Raw genomic sequence first — 21,110 nt, 5'->3', positions numbered from 1 at the left:
GAAGCTTCACAGCTACTGTCCTCCCTCACTGAGCCAGTCTTTCCTGAGGACACTTCTGTGAGAGCCAGCTGTGCAGGGACAGCAGTGACCTCATCCTGCCCAGGGGCTCTCTCTTGGGCCAGCCTTGGGTCACACCTGCCTCTGACCTGATTCTGCAGCCACTCCACAGCCACTTTACTGACAATGAGACTGAGGCACAGCATGGCCCTGGGCCCAGGGAAGTGTGGCCGGGGGCTGCCCCACCTGGAGGCACACACCCCATCCACGCAGCCAGCAGTCACTCACTGTGAAGGCGATAGCAGAGGTGTAGACGGAGTACCAGTCAGATAAGGCAGAGAGGTTCTTCACAAAGTTAGTGACAGGCTTGGCACCACGCTCTGGGGACAGAACAGACCACAGCAGTCAGCAGGGTGCTGTCCCAGCTCTCAGCACGCAAGCAGCCTGACAGGAGACCAAATGAGCACCCCAAGACAGGACTGGCCATAGGCTCCTGCCACACCTGCCACTGGCCCAGTGGTCCTCCTGGTATTGTCTGCGGTCCCCATAGGGACCGGCCATCTGCCCTCGTACCTGGATCTACCAGTGGGCAGAAGAAAGGAAAAAGGGCAGACAGACAGGAAGAACCATTCACAATCACTGGGGCCTGGGGGTATCAGGACCCACATGCTGGGTCGTCAGAGTGGGCTCCACCTCCACTGGCCCTGAACGCAATTCCACCATGGTCCTTCTTCCCAAGGAGGACTGGGCAGCAGTCACCCTTCCAATGTCCTTCTGGAGAGAAGTCCTGCTCGGCTAATGACCACAGAGCCAGCCGTTCCCCCCACCTCCAGGCACCACGTAGAGCCGCTCAGTACTTACTCAGCCGTCTCATGTTTTCAGTTAACCTGAGAGAGGGAGAGAGATGAGGGCCCAGTGTTAACCCAGTGGCTGGCTCTGGGCAGCAGGGAGGACATCTGAGTGCTTGGGGCCCTGGGATCATCATGCATGGCGGCACAGGCTGCTCCTTCAGTTAGGAAGGTGAGGGTGATTCCAGAGCAGAATCATCCCTCTGGTCTGCACACCCCCCCAGAGCTGGCCCAGCTTTCTCAGGGGCCTTCAGCAACGTCTGGCAAGGGAGCCACTGTTCACTGACTAGGCAAGTCATATGAGGAAGGCCCCCGGCAGTGGACACTGGGTCCTCCATTTGCCATTCCCAGGTGGCCTTTGTCACAAATCCCAGTAAGACTCGTGTAGATATATAAGCTGTGGCCCTGCTCCTGAGCGGGTCCTGAAGGCCCCAGAAAGACGGGGATGGGGCCTTCAGGAGCTCACAGCAGCCACGCTGATGGCGTCGTCACAACACCAGCCTGCCACCAAAGCCAGGTACTGAGCTCTGGCGCGCAGCACCCCCAGGCTTGGCAAGGGGTCCCTACCTGCGGGCACTGAGTGGCTCCTCTGTCTCCACTGTACTCTCCTCCGGCTGAAAGCGGAAGTCCTCCATGTACTCTCCAAACCTCTCATAGAACCACTTCCGCACACGGGAGGACAGCCCCTGGCTGCGTCGGTCTGTAGGAAGGGGACAGAGTGGATGAGGGGCACCACAGGGTTCACGCGGCCCCTTCTGAGGTGGATCCTTGGATGTGGGGCAGGGAGGGAGCTCACAGCAGGGGCCCAGGAAACATTTGAGGGATGGGGTTCCCCATGGAGCAGGATATGGAGGGGTCCTGCCAGAAGGGACTGTGAAGGGCTCAGCTCTCTGAAGACAGGAAGCAGAAACCAAGAAATGCAGACCAGAGCCACCCTGGCTATCAGCACCACTGCATGCAGTCTCTGTTTCTCATGCCCAGTCCCTGGCAGTCTCCGGGTCTCAGCCCACCACGGAGGTCTGTACCAACCTCTCCCTCATCTCTGGTTTGTCTGAGAAGTGGCTGCTGGGCTTACTGTGCCAGACCCTAGGGATCCTGAGGGCCAGTACTGCATGTGCTGTGTGGGGCAATGGGTGTCCTAGGAGGGAGCAGGGCCCAGCAAGTGACACAGCTGGCCAGGGTGAGCTCACAGTGATTTAGAGCATTTGCTTCACACTGCTCACCAATAGCTGTGGGGCGCCTGCAGGGGGCGCTATGGAGTGGGACCCAAACACCTGTTGTACCATAAACACATGCAGATATTATGTGTCAATTAAAAATTAAAGAAGACACAACCACGCGTGCTGCAGGCCCAGGGCAGGTAGTCAACAGTCAACACGAACCCCAGGTGCCTCAGGCTCACTGCAGAAGTCGCAGGGCTACAGGCCAACAGGGAATGAGGTTTGTGCCTTTGAGACCGCCCAGGCAGGGGAAAAGAGGTGCCCTCAGTGAGGACAGGGGGGAACAGGCTCCTGCAGACTTCACAGGTAAGTGCAGACAGACCAGCAAACTGGCCCAAGAGCCAAGAGTGGTCCCTGAAGATGAGCTGGGTGTGTTCCTGTGAGACTATTTGTGGGCACTGAAGACTCTGAAATAATATTCCTTCAGTTTTTTTTTTTTAACAATTCAAAATGTAAAAAGCAATCTAAAAATGTAAAACCAAGCAGGGAATGGAGGATGCTGATCCCAGATCCAGGGAGCATGGCCTGCTGCCTGTGTGGGCCAGGCCTCACTGGGTTCTGAAGCCCACCCACCAGGCATGAGGGCAAGGGCCCTGCCTTCTGTCCTTAACCAGAAGGTGGCTCTTCCTGCCAGGCCTCTCAGGGCCAACTCCAAGGAGATGAAAAGCTCTGAAGTGTTTCATCCCTGACTGACGGGTGAGTACCTCAGGTGTGGACCAGATGCCCACTGCTGGGCTGATGCTGACCTCCCTGTGCCTCACTTCCACTTGTCTGGGGTATGTATGTCTCCACCACCCACATCCTCTGTCTCCTGGAGGGCAACCGAGGGCCACCATGGGGACCTCCTCCCTCCACCACACTCCCCACACAGCTGCTGCGCGAAGACTGCGACAACCAGGACAGAGCCAGCCCTGACAGGAGGATAAGGCCAGGGAGTTGGGGGTCTTTCCAACTCACACTTCTTAGAACCTCACTACCACCAGGCATTGAGGAGCTCCAGGTCTTTTGTGCTGCTCCTGGCTTGGTGACAAGATGCACAGGCCAAAGGCTTTAAGTCTAAGCCTGGGCCACTGGCCATGGATCCCAAGGGGGCCACTACCCAGGGATACAGCAGCTGAACTTGCACTGGGGCCGGCCTGTTGTTGGTTTAGTCTGGTGACCCTGGGAAAGGGGGTACATACACCACCTTCCTCGCTGATAAGTGCAACGAGGCCCAGAGCTAGGGGTGCCCCAGGAGAGGCCTTCCCTCCTGAGACTTCTTATGGTGGGAGGGGCTAAAACCAATGACCTAAGGCCTGATTTCACTCTGGGCTCACTCATGTGCACAGTGAGGCCCCATGAAAGGCAGGCAATGCAGGGAGGCCACTGCAGGCCAGGGCCTTCGAGGGCTGAATGGCATCATCAGGGCAATTTTAGAAAGTGCAGTGTGGATAAGAGAAAGGTCAGCAGCCCAGTGTGGAAGGCAAGAGGACGAGAAAAGGGCTGTCCCCTACCCGGGGGGCTGGGGCACATCCTAACACAGCCCCCACTGCCTGTTCAGTCCCCTCATTGGGATGACCAGCCATAGGGCACAGGCCGCCAGCTCCATGCAGATGCCAGAGCGACTCTCAATCCCTATCAGCAGGGCCAGGCTAAAATAGATAAGGTGTTGCCCTTCTGTGAGAATTGTGGTCACAGTTTGGTGAAATGGCTTCAGTCTGCTGTGATGTCACAGTGAGAGACACTAACCTGGTTCTGATGGACAGGGTCGGGGAAGTAGATGCCTGCATGAGAACAGCCCCAGGGAACAGAACCAGTGCCCTCTGCCCACAGGGGCCTACCTGTGCCATTGTTGGCCTGGCTCTGCCCCTTCTGTGGCTGCTGAGCCTGAACAGTTTGCTCCTCGGATCTTAGGGGGAGAAGAGAGGAGACATCAGTGAGTGTGAGTGTGGCTGAGCCAGGCCACACCCAGCTCTAGGCTCCTGGAATCCCGAAGGCTTGAAAGTTACTTAGGATGGTGTCCAGCAAGCACAGAGTTGTGTTCCCAACGGGCACCCATGCTGATTTTCAATAACCAAGTAACTAGTGTCTCATAAATGCACAATTCTTCTCTATATATTTCAACACACTGGTTTCTTTTATTGTGAAGCTCAGAATAAATACCTCGCTAACAAAAGCATATTTACCAACACCTCTATTTAGCCAGCACCACAAGCCCCCACAGCTGGGTGATGCCATCGGCTACCTGTGCAGGGTTCCAGCTGGTCCACGCCAGCCACCTGTCTGGCTTCCTCTCCCCAGCCCAGTGTGTCCTCATCACAGTTGACACTAGGCCTCAGAGATCCTGTCCTCTCCTGAAGTCTCTGTGCATGCCCTAGGAGGGCTGGACTCCAGTAGGCAGTCTGGGCCCTGTACCCCAGACTGGCAGTGTCTTTCCTGGTTCTCTGTACCCCAGAAAGGCTGTGTCTTTCCTGGTTCTCTGGCCAGCTGTGCCCTCCTCTGAAACCTCAGTACCCTCAGCCTACCTCTCCCCACACCGACCTGGGCTAGAGATGCATCACAGCTGCTTCTTCAGCCGAAAGCTCTCAGTGCCATGGGGACCCTGGGAGACATACTAAGGGGGTTCCTCTAAGGACACTCCAGGGGACCACCAGCTCATGTACCCCTCACCATTAGTGATAAGGGAGAGATAGCTTCTCCCCTGTCCACATCACGTGATTAGACACCAAAAGCACTATGAGCCAGACAGGCCCTTGGACTTGTGGCTTGTCACTGTGATCTGTAACTGCTAATCGTGCAGGTGCACAGGGCACAGTGGACAACCTGAACTCACACCCAGTGTAGGTGGGCAGGAGTAGCACTGGGTGAGGGTTGTAGCCTCATGGAACAGTGGATGAGGGACACTGAGTGGAAGTGGAGCCCCACGTGGGAGCTGTAGTCATGGAGGAAGGGCCTGGCCTCTCATCATCCCTCCCTGAGACCAGGGCACGGTTGCCTGAACTGGGGCCTCCCCGTTCCTGGGAGGAGGGATGAGGACATTTTCTGGGGTTCCAGAAGTAACTCCTTCAGGAAGCACTGAACAGCTGGCTTTTGTCAGAGCCCGGGCCCAGGTGTGTAAGATCCAGGTGTGCACCATGAAGATGGAAGGCCAGGTGAGTATGACCTATGTCAAGTCATCAGTGGCCCTGAGGGAGCAACCTCTGAGAAGATGGTGGAGGCTTCCTCAAGTGCTTCACCTCTAATAACACAGGGTTGTGGGCTGGGTGACGATTCCTAGCACGTGACCTGCTACAGCAAAGCAGTACTTAGACAGCAAGGTGCTGCCTGCTGCCTTCACCAGGCAGGTGTCCAGGGAGCAGGAAATTTACCTCCTTCACATGACATCAGGCACAAAATATACCAAGTGCCCGTCACCAAGCATGGGACACAGAAAACAGGCTGATGTATAAGAGGACTGCAGAAACACTTTTTGCAAATTAAAAGAATATCCTTACAACATTCCAACAAGCACCCCCCCTATAGCCTCGAAGCCACCATGACCTCCAAGTCATCTAAGTACCACGTGACCTTGTTTAATGGAAAAGGGACTACCGAGTTTTCAAAAGCAACCTTCTCTGATGTTCATGGAACACATTCGGAGTGGAATGTGACTAAGTTTCTTTTGGAAAATCTGTTTCCTGACCCACAATGACCTGAGGCAGGGATTAAGCTGGAGCCAGGAGTGGCCCTGGGTTGGGTGGGGCACTAGATGGTCACCAGGCTCCATTTCCTTCCCGCACAGGACTCACTGAGGCAGGTGTAAAAGGAGGGCAGCACAGAGGTTGAAGTGGTTGAGTGCTCTCTGGTTGCCCCAACGTTCCTGTCTCTGGGGCTGTTTGGGATGGGGACTGAGAAGCTGAGGGAGGAGATAAAACCCAAGGAAGACTCAGGGCGGGACTACACCATAGAGTAGCTGGAAGAAAAGGGTGCCCTGTTCAGGTGGCCTTGATCTCATAGCTGGGGGAAGCCTTTGTCTACTAACAAGCATGCACAGAGCCAGGTGATTTTCCTGGCATTTCCTCAAAAACCAAAGCAGGGTTTTGACTGAACATGTTTAATCACCGTGTTTAGATCCTGCAGCTCACCTGCAGCTTCAGGGTATGACATGAGCGGATGAGTGTACACCATGTTACATGTGTGCACACATACATATATGCAGTGTATGAGTGTGTGCATGTGTGTGTGAAGGGGTTCCTCCATCTCACGCCTGCACAACATGACCAGGAAAGAGGAGGTTGTCCCGCCCATCCCCCATCAGGCTTCTAGAAGAATCCTAAATCCTGCCCCCATGGAAAGCAAGGGAGAGGCCCCAGTGCTCCTGGGACCCTCAGTTTCCACCTCATGAGTCATGATTTGCATGTCCCCTCCCCCCAGGTGGTCAGTGAATCTTCAGCACTGACCCGGGGCTAAGACACTCACTCCCAAGGGGTGCTGGTGAAAGCCAAGGAGTGGATCCCCAGTGCCACTAGGGGGACCTCAGCCTCTAGGTGAGGGGAGAGGGGAACATTGTCCTGGGGGGTGACGCCCCTAGGCTTGGGGGTAAGAATGTACCCCACATGGGCCACACGCCTGGGGACCCCCACCTATTCCTGAATCTCCTGGCACAAGCCAGGTTTCTCTCTGCTGTGCCTCCATGTGCAGCCAAATGTAACAGAATCCTGGAATTTCTATAGAGTCACTAAAGGTCAACAGCAGGGGAAATGCTAGCCACAGCTGTGCACCATGTCTGATCTGGGAAGGCTGCTGACCTCCTATCCAGTGCAGAAGGGCAAGGCAGGTCTCTCCTCCCTAAACACGCCCCACGGTGGGTTCCATCCTGGAGAACTCCAAACAGGCCACACTGATCTGGGCTAGAGGGATGGACAACCCCACTGACTGTCAGAAAGCACAAAGGGAGCCCCAGGAATGCAGGGAGGATAGGGAGCGGGGGCAACGGGTAGAACTTCTTCCCTAGAACTGACTTCTCAGAGCATCTACTGTCAGGGAGATCCAAAAGAAAGTGAGTCAGGTCTTCAGACACACAGGAGCCCATCATCCCAGGGCGTCATCCCATGCCCACTGCCACCAGCAGGCTTATACCGAGAGCAAAATCCTAAAAGTGAAGACACCTGGTCCCTAAGGAGAAGCCAAGGTCTGGCCGGGATGTCCCAGAGGTGTGTGCCCCAAACTGCTAAGAGCTATTCACTCAGGAGAAGCAAGGCTGTGAACAAACGGGAGGCCTGGGCCCCCAGCCTCACCTGCCAGGTGCCAATTTGGATGCTGTATAGAACATAGAACCCCATGGCTTATTGGGGCAGGGAGTGTACTAGCTCTGCAAAGTGCCATATTATTTTGGAATGACCTGCTTCCTGCTAGCCAGATCAGAGGCAGAGACTCTGAGTTGGTTCTTGCCTGAGGATGCTATAAAAGGACATGCCTGGCCTCTCTGACCGCCTATTTTGGGATGTGAGCTCCCTCCCTCACTTGCTCCCAACTCAATGCCAGCCCCCACAAGGTCTGCACCAGAGTGGAACCCAAGACTGGGGTCTCAGAGGCAGTGCCTCAGCGCAGCTTCTCCATCCTCTGATGGAGGGGACACTCTACCAGCCTGTGGGGGCAGATGGAACAACATATGCATAAGCTGCCCTCAGCAAGCCAACACCAGGGCCATGCCCTTGAACGTCCACCAGCATCAGGCATTTTGTTGTAGTAACAGAAAATGGACTAATGCAGGTGTTACCTGGCTTTCAGCACCTCCTGCATCTTTTGCTCCAGCTCTATCCGCCGCTGCCGCTCCCGGTCCAGCTCCTGCCGCAGCATCTCCGAGTTGGTTTCTTCTCGGAGTTTCCGGAGCTCCTCCTCTGTGAAGGACAGGGTAGCTAAGTGAGCAGCTCTCATGCACACTGCCTGCTACAATTTGGAGACAGCAAGGCAAGGCTGCCCAATGAGAAACAGCAGCCAGGCTCCTGCTCCATGAGAACGAGTGGCTGAACTTTCTCAAGTCTGTGGGCTGCTGAGATGGAGCGGTGCACCCCAGACCCTGTAGGCAGTCATCAGGGTGGCAGCAACTCTCTGGTCCCTCCTCTGGGGTTCATACCACAGCAAGGAACTGTTAAACCAGGGTTCTTCTCTCATGGTGGAAGCAAACTGGGGACTAAGGAAGGGCGAGGATTTCTTTACCCTGCTCAGTAAGGCAAAAAAGTCACTTTACCAAGCCACGACAACACCTGCAGGAGACTTCGGGGCAGGGACGTGGGTGGCACTCAGCCCTAGACCGTCACCCACATCGACTGACTCCACGCCTCTGTGTGAGGAGAGGTTCCGGCAGGCATGGAAGACAGTACAGGCCCTGGGCTGGAAGGTAGGTGAGGGATCACTTGAGTGGCCTCAGTGCAGAAGAGCCTGAGAATACGGAGGCCAGGGATGGGGCTGGACGTGTTCCTGGAAAGGCCCCCACTGAAGACGAGCTCTGAGTCAAGCCCTGGTGAAAGGACAGAGGCTGGGGTAGCTAGGGGAAGGATGCAGAGCAGCGTGGCTCAGGGATCAGGAGCCCTAAGAGGGTGGAGGAGGCCGGGAGCCCTGGAGGGCAGCAGCCTCTGGAGCTGCAGAAGTCAAGACAGGAGACCAAAGTCACTTCAGAAATCACTTCCTTTGTTTCCAAGTCAGGTCTGTGTGGGGACTCATTCATGCCACTGTCCCCACAACAACACAGAGCTCGACCCCTCCAGTCTGTCCCTTCGGCACAAGAAGAGCAGCCCTCAGCACCACTCCTGGCATCTCTCCTCTTCCTGTGCAGACTTGGGATTATTCATTTTAACTCAGTTGAGACTGGATTTGGGGTGGGACACCTGCCACCCTCAAGTGGATCGCTGTGTGTACTCAGTCCACTGTGGATCCACAGGAAGCTTGCAGCTCTGCCACGACTGAACCTCAGTGCTAGCCCCAGCAGATCCCCAAGCCCTAGCAGGAAGGAGAGAGAGCAGAGGCATCTCTAGGAGCAGGATGCAATGAGGCTTGGCAACGAGGGGCTGGTGGGGGGAGGGAAGCCTGTGGGGTGGGATGGGGTCAGACGAAGGGGTGGCTGGCTAGGCCACCTGAGGGTCCCCTCCTGCCCAGAAGTAACGCCTATGCTTTGGGACAGGTCCAGTTCCCACACGGGCCATTCCATTGAGCCTGCTGGCACGGCCTCCACCAGCTCTGCCGGTCCATGCACTTGTGAACATGTGGAAGCCAAGAGAATGTTCAGGAAAGTGCCAAGCAAGTCCCGCCACCAGCTACCCAACTTCAGCTATGAAACATCCAGGATGGCGCCTGTCATGTAGCTGCTGGGATGGATGGGTAGATGGATGGATGGTTGGGTGGATGGATGGATGGATGGGTGGATGGATGGATGGTTGGGTGGATGGATGGATTGTTGGGTGGATGTGTGGATGAGTGAGTGAGCACACCCCAGTTCTTCTGCTTCCTTTCTCCTTGGCCAGAAGTCAGGGAGGGAAAGTGAGAAGCTATGTAACCCCCAGAGCAGGGGGCTCCCGCACAGTTCTGCCATCCTCTAATGGAGAGGGAGTCTGTACTGGACTTTGATGGCAGGTAGAAGGGCACTTCCATAGACACTCTCAGACACTCTCAGACAGCCGCTCTTAGAAGCAAATGCCTGAGTCAAACTCCCAGAACTGCTTAATAACAGGCCCCCAAACCCTGGGGACAGGCCCAAAGCCTGTCAGGCTGGCTTCTCCCCAAGTAGGCCAGGTCCCAGGTCCAGGGAAGCATTCCACCTGGGCCCTTGAAAGCCTGCAGCCCGATGGAGGGAGGTGCCCATTGGAGACTGGTGCCTACAGTTCAGTGACCACGTCCACTTTTGCTGGGCTGCCTGGAGAATAGGCTTGGGTCAGTCCCGCCCACAGCGCCTCCACAGCACCACAGCACATGGCCCTGAGGAAGGCACAAAGGAGCTCTTGAGGACTAACTGACAGATGTAAAGTTACAAGAATGACAACTCTAAGGGACAGTCCTCACTTCTCGCCTTACACTAGAGGCTTAGCAACCTCTCGACACCTGGCTGGCTCTCCAGATGCCTGGGTTCTGAGACCTTTCAGGTCTGCAGGCTGTGCTGTGGCACCAACTCATGGCTGAGAGTGATGGCGGTATTAGAAATGGAGACAGAACGAATGGGGTGCCAGGATGAATTGCATATGGCTTCTTTCTCGTCCACACAGAACTGAAACAGCGATTTGCCCAGCTGCCCACGGCAGTGGGGAAACGAACACAGTCAGGAGGCAAAAGCACTCAACCAAGCCCACTGTCAGTGGGAAAAGGCCCAGATGTAGACTAAGGGCCCCACACCCCCTGAGTCACTCAAACAGTCCCAGCCCTGGGGTGGTGTTGGCCTGACACCGATTAGCCACTAGCTAGAGAGAACTGCGAGGACTGTATCCTTATGGTCCTTGTTGACAGTGCATCTGACCTCCATGAAACCAGGGTGGGCACCAAGCAGGACTCCTTCAAGCTGGCCACACCCCAGGTGGGCTGGCCATGCTCCCTCCTGTGCCTCAGTGCTTCCATTTCTCAGGGAGAAGCTCAGACAGGCTGGGGCCATGGGATGCACCCAGTGCAGGAGCCAGCATCTGAGACCCCAGCCCAAGTGACCTGGTGGGACCCCTAGGCAAGTCCTGACCTGAATAATTGTGTAAGGAATACGACACTCATCTCAGCAGGCCTGTGCACCCCATTCTTTACAACTTGGGGCCCAGGCACCTGTCGAGAATGGGTCAGACATGTGGTTTAACTGACCGGAGAGGTAGAGATGTCCACGGGTCTGCTGTGGCCATGCACTGGCCTCCCTGTCCCTGTGGTTTCATTCCTGCAGCACGGAGAACACCCTGACCCAGGAGGCACCAGACCCCTGCTGAGTGCCCAGTCCTACTGCCACATGGTTCGAATCTCCATCCACCATGACAGGCCTGCAAATGGGCACCAAGTGGTTCCATGTGCCAGTCAGACTTTACACACCTGTGATAAAGAAGTGACTGAAACAAGGCCTGCCCTCTGGAAGAAGAGACAGACAATGAACAAGTCCCAGGATGCAGAGCAGGTACCACAGGGGACCATGCTCAGGGTGTCCAGCAGGAGAGACAGCCCACGTGAGTCCCAGAAACGAAAGTGTCCAGGGAGCACCAGGCAGTTTCACTCTCTCACCCAGTGCCTTAGCTGGTGGGATCCACCTGGAACTCGGCCCTTCATGTCCCTGCACACTGAGACTGCCTTCCGAGACACAGATCTCCCAGAGCCACCCACTCACAACAACAATGGCCAACACAGCTTTACAGGAAGTAACTTCTTGAGGTCCCAAAAGTCCCTGGATCACAGGTGGCCACCCCATGAGTCACTGCCTTCCCCAGGCTCAGTGCATGGAGCTACAGGTGACAAGGGCTCACAGAGGGGGGCCCTCAGGACATGCCAGCCCAATCAGCAGTCTCGTGGCCTCACCAGCCGTTTCCAGGGCCACAGAAAACACAAGGGAAGCAGCTCCTGGACAGAACACATGACATTCTGACTCAAGAGAGACAAGGAAGACAGGGGTCCCTATCACAGCCATGAGGGAGTGAGAATGTCCCATGTAGAGTTTGGGCTTCATGGGACAACACGGCAATCATTTCCTAGCACTGTCCTGTGGAAGCTGGGATGGTGTCTACACTCAGCCCAACCTGGTCCCCTCACAGCCTTGGGCAGGTGGCACAGCAAATGCCATGATGCCTCTCGGGCCAAGGTCTCAGCATGCATGAGTGGACCAAGCCTGGCTTACTGAACAGTGGTTTGTAGGAGCAGGCTAAGAGTGATCTAAAGACTGTCTCTACCCAGAAGTCTGCCCTGCTTGTGGCCTGTGGTGGTGCAGGTCCAGGTGATCAGTTAGCCTAGGTTTCAATTGCACATGGTTAAAAGGTATCGGACCAGGCTGGGGGAGGTGGCACAAGCACCTAAGTAGCAAGCATGAGGCCCTGAGTTCAAATACCAGTACGGGAAAAAAAAGGCACTGGATCAATTAATTCATCTAGGTCTGTGTGTGAGGCCAGATGACAAGACCCCCAGTGAGGGGCAGCCATCCCACACTGGTCATCAGCTAGGCTGGAATCTTCTTTTTGGGTAGGATGTGGAGGTATTCAGGGTGACCCAGGGATTTCCTTTCCTGTCCTGGCCACCTCACCAGACCTGGGAACACAGAGCCAAGTCTGAGACACCAAATTTCAGGTCAAGGTCAATAGAACAGCCCCAGACACAGGCCCACCTCCAGGAAAACTGTACCAAACAACCAGAAACATTGTCTAAGCAAAACATGGCATGGTGGTCTGTGGCAGAGGTCAAAGGTTAGCAAACCTTCTGAAAATATTTAGATTGCTGAGTGCTGGAGTCTATCGGCTTAGAGTATGCAGAGGTCCCCACCTGCTGGGATCAGCTCTTCCCCGCTGTGTCATCTCTGCATCCTTCAGCACCATCCAGTACCACCAGGGGGCTGGCGGACACCAGCCCGCAAAAGGGGCTGCTGGCTCTAGTTGGCCATGGCTTTCTACAGAGGACCCCATTGGTCCTGGGAGAAGTAGGCTAAGGACTGAGGACCGCCGACCTGCCAACCTTGTGCCTCAAGGCACAGACACATTTTAGGATGGATCTAAGAGTAGTGCTGTTACATGTGGTCACCTGGGGACCTTCAGCACCTCATGAGTCATCGTATGCACAGGGCGTTGTCCGATCATACTCCTTTAAAGATGGCTCTGACCACACAGGGCAAGGCCGCCGTCCTCCAGATGCTGAGTGGTGGTTTCTGGAGACCACACAGGTCCTCAGAGAAGCATGCAGCAGCATGGCTTCCTGGTGAGCACATCGTGTTTCTGAGTCTACGGCATCCATGGCTTCTATGACTCTAGCCCACCACCCCCAGCAGGTTCCAGAGGGAGGACCCACTGTGTCCATCCACAGCTTCTCTGAGTCCAGCTCCAGGATCTGGCTGGGCTCAAGAAGGTGCCAAGGATACAGTGAGGTGACAGTGGGTAGGGACAGCTCAGCAATCACTCACACAATATGTCCAGCAACAAGAACAGGAGTGATGACCGCAGGGACACCTGCTGAGCTGGCCAGGTCCTGGAAAGGATCCTGGCCTTATGCCAGGCTTCCTGGGGACTCTGCCCCCGAGGGTTCAAGGGTACGTAGAGTCCTGCCTGCAGCATCCCTGGCCCCTATCGCACCTGCCAGAAAGTCCAAGTAGAGGTAGCAAGAAGAGCACCTGGACATTTGGGGGCCACAGTCTAGCATGGTGGCCAGCCTATAAGCCCCAGTCCCCAAAGCTCCCCACCCATTCTCTTACTTACTTGGCTGTGACATGAGGCTGCACCCAGCACCCCTCCTGGTGTTGCTGTGAGGCCCATTCACACACACCTTCCCTGGGAGATACGAGCAGTTATTATTCGTCAAAGTATGGAGAATGCCGCCACAAACACGGGGTGGCACACTGCCCAGAGCAGACGTAGAGTGGCATAAGTGTGTGAATAAACCCACAGGGCATGGGTCCCTGGTCCCTGCCTGACTCTGAAGTTCTTGGTGAGCAGAGCCATGTCCCTGACACAGAAGACCCTGTCATTTTGGGGCAGCCCTTCCCCTGGGAGGAGTCATATACTACCTGAAAGCTAGGAGAGCCAGGCCTCCTGGCAACTCAGAGAATCTCTGCCCAGTTGAGAAGGGCACCCCTGAGGCCACTTCCACAGGACCCAATTCTCAGCCACCTGGCCCATGCTGGTGCCTGCCATTCAGCAGGGGCTCAATTGAGGCTCATCGGATGAGCAAATAAACAAACCAACAGCTCATCAGCCTGTACAGAGACCGGTGAGCGAGCGTTTCTCTAAAAGGTGAGCATCCCCTGGTTCAACCACATACACTTGCAGCAGCCACTGCAACTCAGTGAACTCAAGAACCAGGCTTGGGTGAACTCAGCCACAAGGCTTCTCCATCTCCCAGGTCTGTGTCTGCATTGTGACAGTGCCTCCACCGCCCAGGTAAACATGCAAGATACTTCACACTGTCAGCATGCTTTTGGGGGGAGCACCTGGGAGGAGGAGGAGGGCTAAGGCTGGGGGCTCTGACACTTTTCCATCTGCTTCCTGGAACCCCAACACCCACACACACCCCATTGCCTTTTTGATCCCAGCCTGTGTGAAGGCAGTCCAGACACCTCCTTTCCACCTCCCAGCATTTTTGAGAACAGGAAACCACATTTTCCTTAATGGACCGTCCCCAAACATTTGCCCCTTATTGTTGTCACTAAGCTGAGAACTGTCATCACATCACCAGGTTCCACAACATGATACAGCATTAGCCAAAGCATAAGCCAAAGTGGCCAGTACCACTCCAGGGACGGATGTAGACGTACATGGACACAGATCCCTTCCCAAGGCCAGTGAAATGCACAGGACCCTCTTGCTAGTGTGCGAGTGGAGCCAGAGTCCTCTCACTCTGTCGACTCAACAAATGCCTATCAGCCCTTGAAGCAGGAAATCCAGCCCCGTTACCTCTTCTTCTCCCCTGTACCTCTCCTGCCCAGGCTTTCTGCCGTGCAAGCCCATCCCAGCCAGGTGGGGGCTCAGCCCTTGGGCCAGGGTTGATCTCGGCCTTGCAGACATAACTCTGGTAAATCCCTGTCCATTCCCAGCAGGGACCTGAGAAGCCTTCCTGCCTTTCCTGGTGGCACACAGGTCACTAAGTAAAAGCAGCTAGAATTTCTGACCACTTCTTGCCCATGAGCTCCTTCTCTCTCTCTGTGAATGGCTCCCTGCAAAGCCAGTGCTCTCTCCCCAAGACTGAAATGCTGAGACCTAGTGACTGGGTATTGTAGGCCTGCCTCTACCCCATGGTGACACATTTAGGTCAAATAACAGCACTTTGCACAGGACAAAAGCAATACAATCCTCTGTCATCAGTTTTTCTTTCTCCTCCCCAAGAGAAGAAATAGGAGGGCTGACTTCCTGCCAGTGGGAAGTGCTGAGCTAGTTATTGAAAAGACTGCCTCCCCTCACCCAGCCTCCCAACAGAACCGAGTCCCCAGGGACCATCAGGGCCACAGTGGCTGGTTTCCATCCTCGGCACCTCTGCTCCAGTCACTCTCCAACCTCAGAGTCCTGGTCATGGCCTGTCAGCAGTCTTGGCTGCCTTTTCCAGAGCCCTGGACACCTCTCCCCTCCACATCCTCCACTCAGGGCCTCCTCATGCCCCCCAGAGTGGCTCACAGAGGCCACCCCACGAAGGGTTGCCTACTGTGGACACCTGCTCCCTCAGTCAGTGCATCTGAGCTCTCCCACAGGGTGGGGGAGGGGAGCAGTGGAGCCCCTCAAATACCCCTCCACACTGATATCCTATGGCTGCTGTAAGAAAAACTCTCCCCAAATTTGGTGCTCTAAAGCAGCACACCCTCTTGCCACTCTGGAGGTCAGAGCCCACAGCAAGTCTCATGTGCCAAAGCCAGCGTACAGGTAGGTGGGCTGATTCCTCTGGAGGCCTGGAGGAGGGGGAACCCATTTCCAGCCTTTTTCTGTGTTCCTGGGCTCATGACTCCTGGTAGCAGTGACATCACTCCAACCTCTAACTCTATGCTCCCCTTTCTTCCTCTGACCCTCCTGCCTTGCTCTTATGAGGGTCCCTGTGATTACTCTCAACCCGCATATAATCCCGGGTCATCCCCAAGCCGCATCTATAAAGCCCCTTTTTCCATGGAAGGTCACGTTCACAGGCTCCAGGGATTAGGACATGGGTACTTTTGGGGGGCTATGATTCTGCCCACCACATTCTCCCTTGAGAAAATGAAATAGCTCAAAGGAGTTCCCAAGAGCCAGGTTTCAGAGTGGACTTTCCTGCTCCCCAAATCCTGGCATTCCAAGGGTCACAAAACAAGGACCATATGGCAGGACCCTCCCTCTTAGGATGGAGGGACCTCAGCTATCCCCTTCCTCCCATCCCTTTCCTACCTACTTCCAGCTGTTTCTCGAAATGCCCCTGAAGCAGGATTTGCCAGTGCCCCAAAGCAGCCCTGACAATAAATAGTCCACAGACTTTCTCTAAATCTCTGTGCTGAAAAACACATGGAGGGAACATTGCCCGCCAGCCATGTGTGACATGGGCGTAGGATCCTGTGGTATGCGCGTGGGTTACGGGGCAGAAGGAGGCCTCCTCCTCCATGACCCTCTGTCACTTGTCCTAGGGTGGAGACATAAGTGAACCCAGAGCCCAGCTGCCCCTGCTCACCCTCCTATTCCCACAAGCAAGCCAGGCTAGGAAGCCACACAGGTGGGCCTGACCTCAAACCTGCTGGTGGACAAGTCACAGGTAGGGACCTGGGATAAAAGTCAGAGTTCAGCACATTAGACCACGGAGTTGAGGCTCTTTAGGACTGGACTGCTTACCACAGGCCACAGGTCACTGTGGCACAGCTCCCAGCCCAGAGACCTGCTCTTTTCCAGAGGCCTAGAGCCAGCCATGAGGGGCTCTGAGCACTCAGCTGACCTGGTTAGACAGTGGAGATGGCCAGGGAGCCTGCAGGAGGCCAGGGAAGCCAGACACCTCCTGAGGAATGAGTTAGTCCTCAAACCCTGTAAATCCCAGGGGTGTACCACAAAAGAGAAGTTCGTGTCATAACTCAGAAATTCCCATTCTGGGCTTCTGCTTAACCCTAAGCCCATGTAAGCAAACCATTAATCTAACCACCAGGGACAAGGGGCACCCACACCCCAATCCCCACAAGAGCAGTCAGGGCAGCAATATACAATAGAGTGAGGGGGAAAGGGCAGGGAGGCCCAGAGACAACCTCATACTCATGGGGTCTAAACAAGCCAGGTCACCCTCTGGTAGGAGCTTTTAAGGGACTCTAAGAAGAAGAAAATGTTCTGATCCACACAAAGACCATTTATTTCTGCAGACTGCTGGCTACTGCTTCCAAAAAGAAGCAAATGAGCTAAAGACTCAGAGCCCCTGAAACCAGGGGAAACAGCTGGACACAGTTCAGAGCATTTTGCACTGAACCTGCTGGACAGAGGCAAAAGGAAACCCCAGCACAGATGAGCCCTGTCCATTCACTTGGTAGCTTCCTGCCTCCCAGGGTCTGGGGGAAGAAGAGTAGGTCACCAGTTTGCCCTTGACTCAGGGGACCCTTCTTTCCCCTCTATATTCTGACTCAAGGGGACAAAAAGAAGATGCTTCAGTCCATGTCCACTGCAGGCCCAGGCAGCATGGCTGTGGCTCAGCCCACCAGCTCAGCCTCAATGACACCCAGCCCACAGGGAAGTGCTGGGAGGAAGGAAAACAGCTTTGGGGTTATTTTTAAACCTACAAAAGTAGAACTGTCAAACAGGAGTCCTCTTTGTACAGGATTCAACAGCCCAGACCCAGCCAGAAATAAAAATCAAGTGATAATCCTTAAATAAAACTCCTTCCACCCAGCCACTCTGAAGAAACAAAGCTTTCTCCAGCCAGGTGGGGCCTGCACAACTGGAGCACCTAGAACCCTGCCAGACCCAAGCTCCACTGTTACACCTCCCTCCTGAACCGTCACCTGAACTCTCCAGGCCCCATTTACACTGTCATCACCATCATGGACCTTTCTAGAAGGCAAAGCCTTGCCCTCCCAACATGGACCAAGTGCACACTTTCACTGTCAGCCACCAGCAAAGGAAGAACTTTGAATTCTTCCCTCCTGTGACCAGCTCTAGTCGGGGGGGAAAACAGCTCATCACAGGAAATGCCTTGCTCCCCTCATCAACTTCAGCCTGCATTTTCTCCCAGCATTCACTTACCGCTGCATCAGCTACTGCTCCACACACAGAGGCAACACTTGCAGACGCTGACCCACCCGTCAACACCACACTGGTAAACAGGCAGCACATTTCAATTCTAGGGTTCTCGGCATTTCTGTTCTAAAATGACAGACTCAGATGTTGGCATGGTACTGAATTTTAGAAAACTGATGCTGGGGCTAGGGTGAACACAGAGTACACTGAGATATTCCCCAATAAAACAAGAAAAAATGGGAGCCAGCCATCGCTTCCACCCAGAATGACTGATTCTTAGAACTGAGCACAGCCTTTCAGTGTGAGGTGGAGAGATGGCCCGTTGCCTCTGATGCCCAGGACTGGACCTGGGGCCCTGGCTAGCACTGAGCTGGGACATAGGAGTGCTCAAAAGTCCTGCCCACTATTTCCTACCATGCATTCAGCACCCGGCAACCACATCTCCCAAGCTCCAGTGCCTTCTCAAGGCCCCAGGTTCTTTGCTAAACACTTGCTCCCTGCTCAGCATGGACTGGAGGCAGGCAAGGACACCCCATCTCCAGTAAGGTGAGGCTGGGCTGAAGGCTCCAAATGGGTGAGCGTGCAAGGGAGCAAAGGTGGCAATATGAAAATGTGCCTGGACCAAACACCAGACAGGATGGTGCAAAAGAGGGTGCAGCTCTGAGAGGTAGCTGGTAGGGCCTTGAAGGATGTGCAGAAGGGCAGGCCAGGTAGAAGGAACAGCCCCTCCACCTTTCCAATCATCATCCACTTACCTCTTATTGATCCATTCATCTATCCGTCCATTCACTCATCATCCATTCTTCCACCCATCCATCCATGTACTCACCCACTCATTGATATAGCCAGTCATCTATTCAATCACCCACCTATCCATCTGTCCATCCATCCAACCATCCATACATATACACTTGCACTTAGATGTGCACTGAGCACCCAGTAGCTGCCAGGTTTTGAGCTCAAGCTGTTGGACCTCATAGATAAGACTGGCAACCTCTACTCCATCCCACATGAGTCCAGGCAGTGGGGAAGATGGGTGTGGAAAAATAAAGGTGCCCCTACAATGTTGCTCCATACTCCCTATGTGACACTAGACAGCTGTCTCTGCACTGCAGCCTCATCCATGCAGGTGAGGGTTTCCACAGGAGCAGTAGAGGATGGAAGGCTGCTGACCCAGGCAACTTCTCTGCTCACTGCACACATGGAACCCCAGTTGTGCTACACAGAAGCAAGGACAACATCTCTACCCTCTTTGGCCTCAGAGCTGGTGCCATGCTCCACAGGACAAAATAGGAGTCCACAAGACTCTGGAAGGGCAGGTCCAGAGACATCTGGTCAACCCCACACCTCGCCTGGTCTCTAGTAGGCCTTGTGGCTGCCTCATCTCTGCTACACGCCCCTGGAGTTCACAGTTCCCAAGACTCTTCTGTTTTCAGAAGGCTGATAGTGAGGTCCCCCTTACCTTGAATCACCCAGTTTGGCCATCCTGGAACTTCCCTGCCCTACAGGGCTCCTCCTTTGAGCCTATGCATGCAGAAGGAGGTTCTTCATGTCTCTGGAAGCAGCCAGCCTACTGCCTTGCATCTCTGGTCAGCTTCCTTCCAAAAGCCCTCCTGGCCACTCAGACCCCAGTGTGTCAGAGCAGGAAGGGGCTTCCAGGAGCATTATCAGCTGCAGACCTCAGGCACTTGCCTTCTGAATCACGTGCTCCAGAATTCACCCTGCACGGCCAACCAAATCCACTGGGAATCCATACGTGTCTAGCATTGGGTAGGTGGCAGTGGCCTAGAGACGGGGCATGGCACCCTAAGGGAGCCTCCACCAGCCTGTCGGGGAGGTGCCACAGGCCTTCACATCAGGACCTACATGGATCCCCCCAGCAGAGCCAAGCAGCCAGGAGGGTCCCCAGAAACACTTCCTCTCCAAAACTCAGTTTCATGCCAACTTACTTTTGGGTGGAGACTGAGTATGTGCCTTACAATGCTGGAGAATCTCACTTCCCAGAGCCTGCACACAGCAGGTGATCAATAAATGCATACTCATGCTTAGAAACCATGCAATAGAATGCATTTGCACTCCAAAAACCACAATAAGCTGAAGTGCATTTCGGGCTGAGTGAAAAGGGACGGCGTTGCTCACCTATCTATGCACTTCTTTCACAAATTAAGGCTCCTGCCTTCAGTCAGGGCTGAGACATTTCAACTTCACCTTCTTCATCTCATGTCATTTTCCCATGGGGACATTTGTACTCTTCAATATTTAAAAACTGAAGAAGCCTGCTATACCTTGGGCAATTTCCTCTCCTCCATGAAGAATGATGGTCTGAGAGAAAGTACTCAGATAATAAATGAAGTTTTAATGCTTCATTATTTAGGTGATCTCAGACAGGGGAGCTAATGCCCCGAATGGGTAAGTGCTCCCAATGACCTGCTAAGGAGTGTCTGGATCCCAAAAGATTCCCTCTCTACACCACACATTAGCATGGAGCCCCTCCACAGACCAGGAAAGGCAAGATGGCCAAGCTAGCACATGGTGTCAGCCAAAACACCCCAAGATGATATAACCCCCTTTCTTACATACTGTACACCCCCAGGAGCTGAGAAGGACACCATACTGGGGGCAAGGCACAGACCAGCTTTTCTGCAATTAACTTCCACTCACTGGGTTCCTTCTGCATCCAAGATATCACGCAAGGTCCTGCCCATAACTGCAGGTGCAGACAGCCCTGTTAGAACCACCTATAACTAACTCCAACAGCAGAAGACTGGGACAGTGTAACTGTCAATCAACAGGGAAGAAAGGGATTAAACCATACCACAGCCACACCACAGAGGCAGATATGAACAGAATGGGCCTATCTCTAGGTACTGTGTTAGAGGCACCACCAGGATACAATGTAAGTGTGAGTGCACTAATGTGTGCCAAGGGGGGAACTAAGAATAAATACACATATTTGTTTCTATAAAAAAGTTAGTGGATGGAATTAGTGTAAAATTAAAAGAAAATCAGTTATCCACAGATATATGACCATGGGGAGAGAAACTCCAGTTCTCTGACTACACCTTGACTCTGGACCCAGGTAACCAATTTTACTTGATCGCATTTATTTTTGAGACAGGGTCTCACTATGTTATTCAGACTGACATCAAACTCCTGAGCTCCTGTGATCCTCGTGCCTCAGACTTAAGCAGCGACTACAGGCTCCAGCCGTCATAAGCAATTTTGGTAAG

At 54.3% G+C, this 21,110-nt stretch overlaps 1 protein-coding gene across 3 annotated transcripts in view; it reads right to left on the bottom strand.

Moving 5' to 3' along the window:
- Gramd4 (GRAM domain containing 4) overlaps positions 1-21,110 on the bottom strand; it is an 81,426-nt gene that overhangs the window by 15,006 nt on the left and 45,310 nt on the right. For all 3 annotated transcript variants that reach the window (XM_074084718.1, XM_074084721.1, XM_074084719.1), the window contains exons 4-8: positions 7,803-7,923; positions 3,886-3,953; positions 1,413-1,545; positions 859-884; positions 286-377 (exon numbers count right to left, since the gene is read on the bottom strand). In XM_074084718.1, coding sequence (XP_073940819.1) covers positions 286-377; positions 859-884; positions 1,413-1,545; positions 3,886-3,953; positions 7,803-7,923 — 440 coding nt within the window. The remainder of the gene's footprint in view (positions 1-285; positions 378-858; positions 885-1,412; positions 1,546-3,885; positions 3,954-7,802; positions 7,924-21,110) is intronic.

Source organism: Castor canadensis, chromosome 8, assembly GCF_047511655.1.
Source record: "Castor canadensis chromosome 8, mCasCan1.hap1v2, whole genome shotgun sequence".
Taxonomy (NCBI): Eukaryota; Metazoa; Chordata; class Mammalia; order Rodentia; family Castoridae; genus Castor; species Castor canadensis.
Note: the sequence above shows the minus strand (reverse complement) of the source record. Positions and strands in the feature narration are given on the sequence as shown.